We start from the raw sequence: 10,888 nt of genomic DNA, 5'->3' as shown, positions 1-10,888 counted from the left end.
AAACTCACTCTGTAGACCAGGCTGGCCTCGAACTCAGAAATCCGCCTGCCTCTGCCTCCCGAGTGCTGGGATTAAAGGTGTGCGCCACCACGCCCGGCGGTTGGTGTATTTTTGCTTGTCTTTAGTAGTGATGTTAGGTGTCCTGAGTCCCTGGGCTCTTCTCACTTACAGCTCTCCCAGTTCCTGCTTTCTGCTTAATGGAGATGTCAGAGTTCATCTGGCACAGAGGAATCAGGTTGGCCACTCCTGGAAGTGCAGTTGGAAACCCCAGAGCAGGGAGACGGGGCAGGATGGGACCTGGTGCCAGTGCTCAGCTCCAGTCCTCACCTCCTGGACCCAGTCCTTCATGTCACCCTGGGAGTGTGCACAGTAGTCTTGGAGCCTCTTCACAGCCTTTGTTACAGCCTGTGTCCCTCACTGCACAGAAGCAAAACCAGATTGTGGCAGCTCTCCTACGTAGCAGTCCTGCAACATGCAAAAAACTAAGCAGAGGGTTGCAGGTGTTGTGAGTCAGCTAAAATGTCCCTTTTCAAGGCATGATGGTTTTGTGTTCTCTGTTGAGGCCTCTGTAGTGACCAGAGCAATCCTCTGAATTGATTGGACAGAAAACAGCCATTACATTGGCAATGATAGAGATCCCACCAGACTGTCAAATGCAGAGGGGCGGCTGAATTTAGAATAAGAGATCACACCATTCCATCAGCTGCTCCTTGTGCCTTGGGGGTCCTCTCTGGGTTATTTACTAAGCTCTGTAGCTAGCTGTCCTGTTCTTTTTCTCCATCTGTAAGCTACTCTGCATTTCTGGACTTTGATATAAACTTCGCTTGCTGATGTTCATGGGTGGTTTTAAAAGGTGAGCGTCAGGGTTGACTGTTGCCTTGGACTCATCATTGGTAGATGATGGAACTGCTCCTCTTGGAGACAACACAGGCTCATTCCTCAGCTGGACACGGCCTCTTCCCTTTATGTCATCCTTACTTTTTTCTCAGCTGCCTGCCCTGTTGTTTGTTTTGAAACAGGGTCTTGCTATATAGTTCTGGCTGGCCTGCTATTTACTATGTAGAGCAATCCAGACTTACACTTGAAGAGATTCTCCTGCCTCTGTCTTCAAGGACTACAAGTGTGCACACTCAGCTTTCAGTCCATCTGTTCAGGGTACCACTATGCAGCTCTAGCTGGCCTGGAACTTGCTATGTAGACCAGGTTGGCCCTGAGCTCACAGAGGCTTGCCTGCTTCTGCTTCCCAATTGCCAATACTCGTAACGGAGTGTGCTTCCCCCATCTGTTCTCTAAGCCAGCAGCCATTGCAGACTGTGTTCTCGGTTTTGGGAAGCTGGTGTGTGGTTGGTGTCAGATGAGCCTGCATATCAGAACCCTGGCTGCCACTCTGAGTGAGCTGTTCACCCTTGGGTCAGAGAAATCAGGGCACACCTGATAGGACAGTGTCGGCCATCTGCCCATCCCCTCAGAACAACTGGTAGAATGCTGGAATTATAAGTAATGCTTGCCTGGGGACAGTTCTCCATTGGCTGGTCCCTCCCACTTTGCCTGTTTCATCCTCAGAGCTGAATAAGCAGGTGTTGACTCTGTTCTGGCAGCTAGTGGGTGGGGTGGGGTGGGGTGGGGTGGGGTGCGGGGTGGGGTGTGGGGTGGGGTGGGGTGGGGGATGGGGTGGGCATCAGGCCAGCCTTCGACACCTCCTGTCCTCCCTCCTGTGGCCAGCCTTGCTCATTTACATTGCTCTCTTGTTGACATTCTAGAGGATGGAGGCGGGCTCCTGCCCCCGCTGCTGTCACCGGCAGGCCTGGACTTTGACTAGGGATTTGGACATTAATTAATAGGCTCCTTGTGGTTCCTTCCAGAGCAAATGTGTCAAGTACTGGCCTGATGAGTATGCGCTCAAAGAATACGGGGTCATGCGTGTTAGGAACGTCAAAGAAAGTGCTGCCCACGACTACACCTTACGAGAGCTCAAACTCTCTAAGGTCGGACAAGTAAGTATATTGTCGTATTCTAGACACCATGTAGCTGTCCATGGTTCGCAGTCACTGTGGTACTCTGCTCACATTCAACCTTTGTCCTGTGTTCTGTCACTCACTGGTTGGGTGCCTCATAGCTGTTGGACCCAGTTTGCCACTATCTTCCCTGTGAGCAAGGCAGACACAGGTTCTGCCCTCACAGAGCGTGGAGAGACGTGGGTAAGGGTAACTGCCAGCTTCCTGGCCCTCAACTCTTTTTTCTTTGTGGTTTTTCGAGACAGGGTTTCCTCTGTGTAGTCCATGACTGTCCTGGAACTCACTCTTAGACCAGGCTGGCATCGAACTCAGAAATCCTGCCTCTGCTTCCCAAGTGCTGGGACTAAAGGCTTGTGCCACCACTGCATGGCAGCCTTCAACTCTTGTGACATGAGACAGGGTAGGTAGGTAGGGCCTCTGAGAGGTGACACTTGCTGAGTTGTCAACCAGAGGGGCCATGCATGCAGGCAGAAGAACAGGCTCCAAGTAGGGGAGCAGCAACTGTCCCAGGCCTCTCTGTGATCAGGGCTGTGCTGTAGCTCTTCTCCATGGCTTGTGGCTCAGGATTAGTCCTGGAACAAAACAGGATTCAGTTTGGAGTCATTTTGTTGTGTGTTTACAAGGGCCTTGTTAGATCTCTTTGGGGATTTCTAGATGAAGAAATGCACTTTTGTCTTCGATTAAAGTCGGGTGTGCTGAGAAGCCCTGCACTTAGATAGCAGTGCTTTAGGCTGCGGTGACCTGAGTGTGGCTTCCCCGGCTGGAGTGAGGCTGGGCCTCTGGGTAACCTTCTGGGCACAGGCGTTGTTTGAGCCACATCCTGAAATGCTGACTGCAGGAAAATGGGGTACTGGGCAGGAGAGTTTCAGGAGGGTGTTGCAGAAATACTCTTGGTTACGTCTTGTTGGAAATAGCCTTAGAAATAAATAAATTAATTATTATTTATAACATTTACTACTATTGTAAATAAGATTACTGCTGTTGCTGCTGCTGCTACTACTACTACTACTAAGAGACAGGGTTTCACTGTGTATCCCTGACTGACCTGGAACTGGCTACAGAGACAGGATGGGCTCAAATTCACAGCTATCTTCCTGCATCTGCCTCCCTAGTGCTGGGATTAAAGGTCTGTGCCGCTGTGACTGTCTGAGTATTGTTACTTTGGTTATCTGGCTGGCCTGGAACTTGCAGTATTACCAGGTTAGCCTTAAACTCTGAGATTTCCCCTGTCTCTGTCTGGAATTAAAGGCATACCCCAATGCCTTGCTCCTGGGTATTAAAGTTTACTTATTCTTTTTTACATTTATCATGTGTGTGTGTGTGTGTGTGTGTGTGTGTGTGTGTGCGCGCGCGCGTGTGTGTGCATACCAGTATGTATGCAAAGGTTAGAGCACCATTTGTGGGAATTGGTTCTCTCTCTCTACCATGTGGTTTGAGGATGTTGTATTAAGAGCTTTATCCACCATTTGGAACTTGTCTCAATTAATTATTATTACTTTTTAAATCAATCTTTTTTTCTTTAAGTTTTATTTATGTATTATTTATATGAGTACACTGTAGCTGTTTTCAGACACACCAGAAGAGGGCATCAGATCCCATTGCAGATGGTTGTGAGCCACCATGTGGTTGCTGGGAATTGAACTCAGGTCCTCTGGAAGAGCAGTCTGTTCTCTTAACCGCTGAGCCATCTCTTCAGCCCCTTGTCTCAATTCTTGTGCCTAGTGAGCACGTCTGCAGCTGTGTTCTGGGAGGCCTCTGTGTGGGTCTAGGTCCTTGACCTGTTCTGCATGTCTCCAGCAGTGATCGTTCCTGCTGCGCTTACTCCTTTGGATGGGAATGGAATAGAAGCAGTGAGAGTCAGGCTGGAAAGGCATGTGCAGGGGGTTGGGGCAGTTTGGCTATTGGAGGGGAAAGAGAGACCCAAGGTGTCTCAGAGTCATGAGTCTGAGTGGACAGCATTGTTGTGGCCCTTGTAAGAAGCCAGATGCAGAACTGCCGTGTGGATGCATTGAACTGAGCTGTTGAGTAGGCATCTCCATCGGATGTCAGAAGCGTTTCGATGCACATACGTTTCTAGCACTGTGCTGCTTGTTGGGGACAGACAACACAGGTGCTGTCTCGCTCTCTCGGTTACACTCCACGGTCCAGATTGTGTTGAATCACATGCCCTGATGTGTCACTATAGAGTGCAGTTAGTGCCAAGACGAAGTGTGCCGAGATGGGTCAGGGACCTAGGCAGCCACAGCAGGCGCTGAGCACTCACCCTCTGACCCACACAACTGCAGGGGATGAGGCAGGGAGAGCTCAGGAGCAGTTGGAGGCTGCTTCCTAGAGCGGTGAGGTGAGGTGAGACGGTGGGCATTGGCTGAGGGAGTGCAGGAGAACTGGACAGCAGAGACTGGCTTGGGATCCTTGTAGTGGAAGTGATGGTTGGGTGAGCACAGGGTGACCCTGTATCCTCCAGACTTGCAGAGTAGGCTTCAGGAAGGGCAACAGGGATCCTGTGGAAATGCCTTTGAGCCATGGAGTGCCGCTGTCAAGGAGGCTGGGCAGAGGACTGTGACCCAGTGTATTGTGGGTAGGCTGGTTCCAGACCACAGCTTTCCCCTGTAGAGCTGGGAGAGCAGGAGGAGCAGAGCCTAGGGCTGATGGTGAGCAGAAAGGGCTGTTTCCTGTATTCTCGGAGGGGCGTGGGTATGGTGTGTATAAGCCACAAGAGGTGTGTTCCTCTTGGCACACCTGTGGTGGTCAGAGAACAGCTTTCTGGAGTTGGTTCTCTGGGCTTGTCAGGTTTGGTGGCAGGTGTCTTTACCTGCTGAGCGGCCTTGCCAGCCCTTTTGTGACATCTCATGATGAACTGTCAGGCTTGTCAGTGTTTCTGAGTAGCAGGCAGGCAGTTTCTTTCTTTTGGTGCTAGCAAAAAGCTATTCATCTTGCTCAACACCCCCTCCTTTGAAAGGAATGTGTGTTGTGTGGCTTGTCTCTGAGTACAGAGAATGCTGCAGGGCTTGCTCCATCTTGTGTGCCAGGAGATTTTGAGAGGGAGGTATGGGAGATGGTGGCACACTTGCGCTCTTACCCTGGCATAGAGGCTAACATGGGTCCCTCCGGCTCCCACCTTGCTATGACAAGTCACCTACTGAATAGCACTGATGTATAGAGATGCCCTGGCTAAGATGGGGTGCTGCTATGCAGTGCTGCCGTGCATGCTCTGTTTCTCTTGCTGGCCTGTCTGTGACCCACGAAGCTGCCTGGGTTTCAATCACTTAGAAACGCCAAGGTTAGTTTTCCGTGACATCAGCAGATTGGATGCATGTAGCACTCAGGAGATTTTTTAATCCCAGCAAGCGTCCTTGGATGTAAGGCACAGTTCATCAGTGTTGGTCGGCATTGAAGCCTCCCTCCCTCCCTCTGACCCCCTGCCTTTCCATTCTCTCCCCTTCATACCCTTTGCCCTTCCAACCGTCTCTTCTTCTTTTCCTCTCTCTTGCGTCCGCCCCCCGCCCCCCTCCCTTTCCTTAGTGTTTCCTGGCTTGTCTTCATGGGAAAGTCATTGGTGGCTGTTCCAGGCCAGCTTTGAGCTTCTGTCCTTCCCACCCTCTCTTCTTCCTTTCCTTTCCTCTGAGCCAGCTTTGAGCTTCTGTGGTCAAAGTGGTCCTGGTGCCTCTGTTGATCCCTCGGCGCTGTTGTCACTAAGAGCAGCCAGGATATTCTCCGTCCTTACCATTACTTCTGTTAGCTGGGAGGGCCTTTGTTCAGCTGCTTTAACCCTCTGTGTGAGAAACAGGTCTTTGCAAATACATTTGGGGGTTTGACTCTGTGTTAAGGAGCTGCCTGGGATTTGAGCCCAAGTCTCACTGTGTAATTCACAAAGCCCATTGTCGTCTGGCTGTGACAGTGCTGTAATGGGCGTGGATGGCTGCAAGGGCAGATGCTTGAGGGAGCTGGAGTTTGCCAGGCTGCTAGTTGGGAAGACAGGCTACAGTCCTAGGGGCCTCCGTGGCCTCTGAAGTTGAGTGCTGCCTGACGGAGGAGTCGGGGAATATGGCCTGCTCTGAGGACTCTGGGATGTGCCTTGGCTACATTTTGTCAGAAGATGCTACAAATTGCCTTGCTCGATGTCTTGGATCACCTGACAGGCAGATGCTCCTTCCAGGCTGACCCATTGATTGCCAGAGAAGCACTCCTGGGCACCAGAGAGTGGCTTTCCATCTGCAAGGCACCAGGAAAGGTCAGCAGCCGCCGTGACTCCTCAGCCCTTGGTTTATTTAATTCTGTTCTGGCTTTTCTTGGCTCTACTCCAGGGAAACACAGAGAGAACCGTCTGGCAGTACCACTTTCGGACCTGGCCAGACCATGGCGTGCCTAGTGACCCTGGAGGTGTGCTGGACTTCCTGGAGGAGGTCCACCATAAGCAGGAGAGCATCGTGGATGCAGGCCCTGTCGTGGTTCACTGCAGGTGACAGCCTAGCTTGCTCTCCTTTAATAGTTTCTGTTACTTAGGGGCTAGGAAGTCAGTTGTCCTCGGTAGGGATGTGACAGACACACTGTTCCCAGCACTCTGCAGACTGCTCATTCTGAGGGCAATCCTTCCCACATAGACCTTCGTGGAGGCTGCCCCAGGGTCACCACAGCAGAGTGTATGGTTCTATGAGGGCTGCTTTGGTTTTCTACAGTCTCATTCGTATGCTGAGCCAGCCCAGACACGAGTGAAGCTTTCCTCATCGGTCACTTTTTTGGTTGTTGTTATTTTGAGATAGAATTTCACTATGTAGTCCAGGTTGGCCACTACCTCTGTCTCCAGAATGTTGTGGTAACAGGGCTGTACCACCACAGCTGGACTGTTCAGATTTTTTTGTTTGTTTGTTTGTTTTTGTTTTTAAACCACCATAAATGTAGGTTTTGCAGCTAGGTTTTGGCTATTTAGGATAGAAACGAACACACCTTTCTTCCTCTGAGTATCTGCTGTGGCCTTTAAGACAGGAAGCCACGAGTCTGTGGGCAAGTTTCTATGCCCAGAAGAGCCATAATTTGTCCAACTGTTTTCAAGTAAAAGTTGTATGAAACTCGGGAGTAGAGAAAAGATGCCATTCGTTGTTCAGGGCCCCCAGTCTCAGCACTGTGAACCTCATGGTGGCGCCCCCCCCCCAGGTATTGTCACACCCCCGCACCCCCACTCCAAAGATGGGGAACAAGGATACCCTAGGGGGGCCATGCCAGGACTGATCCCCTGTGGACGGGCAGGAGGAGCTGATAGGATAATTCTCGAAATGCATCGTGGGACACACAGTAGAGAGCCCGTCAACATTGATAGCTTGGTTCTGAGTGAAACTCCATCACTTTAGCACCCTGCTCTTAATCTTCTACCTACAGTGCCGGGATTGGCCGGACAGGAACGTTCATTGTGATTGATATCCTTATCGACATCATTCGAGAGAAAGGTAGGTCATCTGGAGGACAAGAAGCCATAATTCCTGTTCAAATTTGTGACAGAAGAGTGCCAAGTTTGTGACAGGAGAGTGCCAGGAAAAGTAGTCTGGGAGAGAGAATTTGCAGGAGAAAGAAGCAGTTATGGAAATCTGGATGAGATTCACTTTCAATGAGTTTTGCTAAAAAACAGTCCTAGCTCTCTGGTCCCATCACCATCTCTTCTGTCACCTGTGTCACATGGCCCTTCCTGCTACTCATCCTCTGCCCTGGTGTGGGGTGGCATTCTTGGGGAGCGAGGGGCTTCTGACCCCAGCACTTTGTCCTGGCATTTCCTGGCATCGCTGTGAGCGTTGGCTCAGGAGTCCTGCCCTGCACCCGCATGGCTAGTGGGATGGGAAGGACTGGCTCTCTGTCTTGTCTTGCTGTGGAAGGCGGTGCTCCTGCAGCTTTAGGGTCTGTGCTTTGCAGGTGTGGACTGTGACATCGACGTTCCTAAAACCATTCAGATGGTGCGGTCCCAGAGGTCAGGGATGGTCCAGACAGAAGCACAATACCGGTTCATCTACATGGCCGTCCAGCATTACATAGAGACGCTGCAGCGCCGGATCGAGGAGGAGCAGGTATGGAATGAGGCTCTGACATGTGGCTCAGCTCCTGTCTAGGCTTCCTGGACGTGCTCTCTTCATGTGGAAAATGTTAACAGTTGGTCTCCCTGTAAGCTGTGGTCAGCATCCACTGCCTCCCAGTTGAGGGAAGTGTGGTGCCATCGTCATGAGCGGCAGTCAAGGCTCTGCCTTACAAAGAGGAAGTGACTTTCCTATGCTAGGCTTAGAACTCAGGGCCCACAGTTTCCAGCCATTTCAGCTTTGTTCTAGATTGATCTATCCTGATTCTGCCTTGTAAAATGAATGCCTTATTTTTAATAGAGCGTGGCAGTTTGAGCCACTAATTTGGCTGCATTGAAACAGTGAATTTCAATTTTAATAAGCTATGCATAATGAAGAGTGTGCAGTTGGAGCCTTTCCATGTGAGACTATTCATAACAGACACAAAGCTGAGCTAATTAGGATGCGCCAAGCTGAGGGAGATGAGGAGAGCTGTTCCTATGGGGAGCTTCTCTTATTCCCCTCCCAAACCCTGTTGTGCTGCAGCAGATGGGTGGTGTCTAAACACCAACCACAGTTGTCCTTTTTATTGCTATTGCTTTCCAAAAAGCCCAGGAGAGGGATCTTGGTGCATGTCATAGGGTGGCAGGCTGTCTCTTAATGAGTAGATTTAAAAAAAAAAAAAAGTGATCACCTCGCCGTGTAGCCCTGGCTGGCCTGAAACCCAATTTGTAGATCAGACTGGCCTTGAACTCAAAGTGATGCACCTGTTCTGCCTCCCAAATGTTGTGATTAAAGGTGTGGACAATAATACTGGCCTGGAACAGTAGGAGAACCATACCATCCCCCTTGAGAGCCAGAGGGAAGGGCCCTTCCTGAGTTTAGGTCCTCACATGGACACTGTGTCTGTCAGGAGGTCACATGATTGATTAATAAGCCACCCATCCCCAACTTTAGGTTTTTAAATATGAATTCAGCGTAAACAGGTCTTTTTTTTTTTTTTTTGGTGTTAAAAAAGAACAAACCTAGGGCCTCATGCACGCTAGCTCAGAACTCTGCCCTGAGCTGTACCCCAGAGCCTCATGCACACTAAGTTAGCACTGTACTACTGACTTGCACTTCCCCTCCTCTGAATGTGCATGGCTACCCTAAAGTTCTTTCATACGTGTCTCCCAGTTTACACTTAATTGGGACCACTCATAGTTTAAAAGATGCTCAGGGAATAAAGAGGCAGCACATGGTTGCTAAGCCTGGTCAGACACATTCAGGAGATGCTGTCATCTTGTCGGGAGAAGTCCTCTGTTCCATCTGGGTTTGTGTTTGAGCTGGAATTGAGGGGGCTGCTCCTCATTGGGGGGCTGCTGTTTGGTGCCTTCAGATTGCTTCTTGGCACTGAGACCATTAAGACTGAGGCTGTAAGTTGGATTTAGGAAATAATTTTTGGGGAAAAATATTTTATTTAGTAACTTGGTTGATCTCACTCACTCATTCTTTCGTTCGTTCATTCATTCATTCATTCATTCATACAGTCATTCATTCAGCTAATCCATTTTTTGATACTAGTATGTGTTAGCACTTGGTATTAACTCTGATTTTGGAATATGGAACTTCAGTGTTTAAAAAATACATAGGAGGGGTGGGTTGTGGTGGGACAAGCCTTTAAGCCTAGCACCCAGAGAAAAGACTGACCTCTGTGAGCTCAAAGTCAGCCTTGCTTACGTAGTGTGGTCTAGGACAGCCGGAGCTACATAGTGAGGCCCATGTCTCAAAAATAAGCATACACTTCTGCGTGTATGGTTTGGGCTGGGGCTGTAGCTCAGTTGGCCTGGTGCTTGCCTAGCACACACAGAGCTGTGGTTGGCCCCATGTAAACCTGAAGTGCTGGTGTGTGCCTGAACCTCAGCACTTGAGAGACCAAGACAGGTCAGAAATTCAAGGTTCTCTTTGGCTGTGTACTGAGTTCCAGGTTCGTGAGAGCTATATAGGACAACGCTGCAAAAACAACAAAGCAACAGTGAAAAAGAAAACTCACTGCATACACAAGAGTGAGTGCACACACAAGAGTGAGTGCACACAAAACAGTCAACTACCCGCCTCCCTGCTTATTTTTAAATTGAATTTCAGTGTGTGTGAGCCTGTGTCCGTGTGTGGAAGGAGGAGGGATCAGACCCCTTGGCCCAGGATGTGCGCTGCCCAAGGTTGCTGATGGCAACTTAGCTTTCATCTGCAGAAGCACTTGGCACCCTTTACCACTGCACGGTGACTCCAGCCCGAGCCCAGCGGATTCTTAAATTAAGCAACAGGATAAAACTCATTTAGGTTAATGAATTAGTTCAAAATGTAGTCATCTTCCAACTTGGGGTGAGTTAAGCCCTTTGGGAGTAAAAGAATTTGCTAAAGAAGGTTAAATGAAAACAAGAAAGTGGCAGTTGGGTGGAGAACCGTGGGAAAAGAGGGGGAGTGAGACAGAGAGACGAAGACATACAAAACACACACACTTGCCAGCAAGAAAGAGATACACAGAGGGCCGAGTGGAGGACGGGACAGAGAGCACTGTAGGGACAGTCCCGAGTGACTTACTAAGACTGCCTCTTGTACTGCAGGGCTTTTTGTTTGTTCTTTCAAGATAGAGTTTTGATAGTGTTTCTTTGTATGTGTAGCCCTTGCTGTCCTGGAACTCACTCTGTAGACCAGGCTGGCCTCGAACTCAGAAATCCACCTGCCTCTGCCCCAAAAGCACTGGGATCAATAGAGTGTACCACCAATGCCAAGCTGTGCCACTGCAGTTTTGTTGAGAGGTTGGTTTTTTTGCCTTTTTTTTTTTTTTTTTTTTTATTT

The 10,888-nt window shown here is 49.7% G+C and overlaps 1 protein-coding gene across 3 annotated transcripts in view; it reads left to right on the top strand.

The window, feature by feature from the left end:
• The window catches only part of Ptpn11 (protein tyrosine phosphatase non-receptor type 11), a 60,115-nt gene that overhangs the window by 38,176 nt on the left and 11,051 nt on the right, over positions 1-10,888 (top strand). For 2 of the 3 annotated variants that reach the window (XM_029533535.1, XM_029533536.1), the window contains exons 10-13: positions 1,863-1,994; positions 6,308-6,474; positions 7,389-7,456; positions 7,914-8,065. In XM_029533535.1, coding sequence (XP_029389395.1) covers positions 1,863-1,994; positions 6,308-6,474; positions 7,389-7,456; positions 7,914-8,065 — 519 coding nt within the window. The remainder of the gene's footprint in view (positions 1-1,862; positions 1,995-6,307; positions 6,475-7,388; positions 7,457-7,913; positions 8,066-10,888) is intronic. The other variant, XM_021222713.2, reaches the window with a different exon arrangement.

Source organism: Mus pahari, chromosome 23 (assembly GCF_900095145.1).
Source record: "Mus pahari chromosome 23, PAHARI_EIJ_v1.1, whole genome shotgun sequence".
Lineage (NCBI taxonomy): Eukaryota > Metazoa > Chordata > Mammalia > Rodentia > Muridae > Mus > Mus pahari.
The sequence above is the reverse complement of the archived record's forward strand: the minus strand, read 5'-3'. Positions and strand labels throughout refer to the sequence as shown.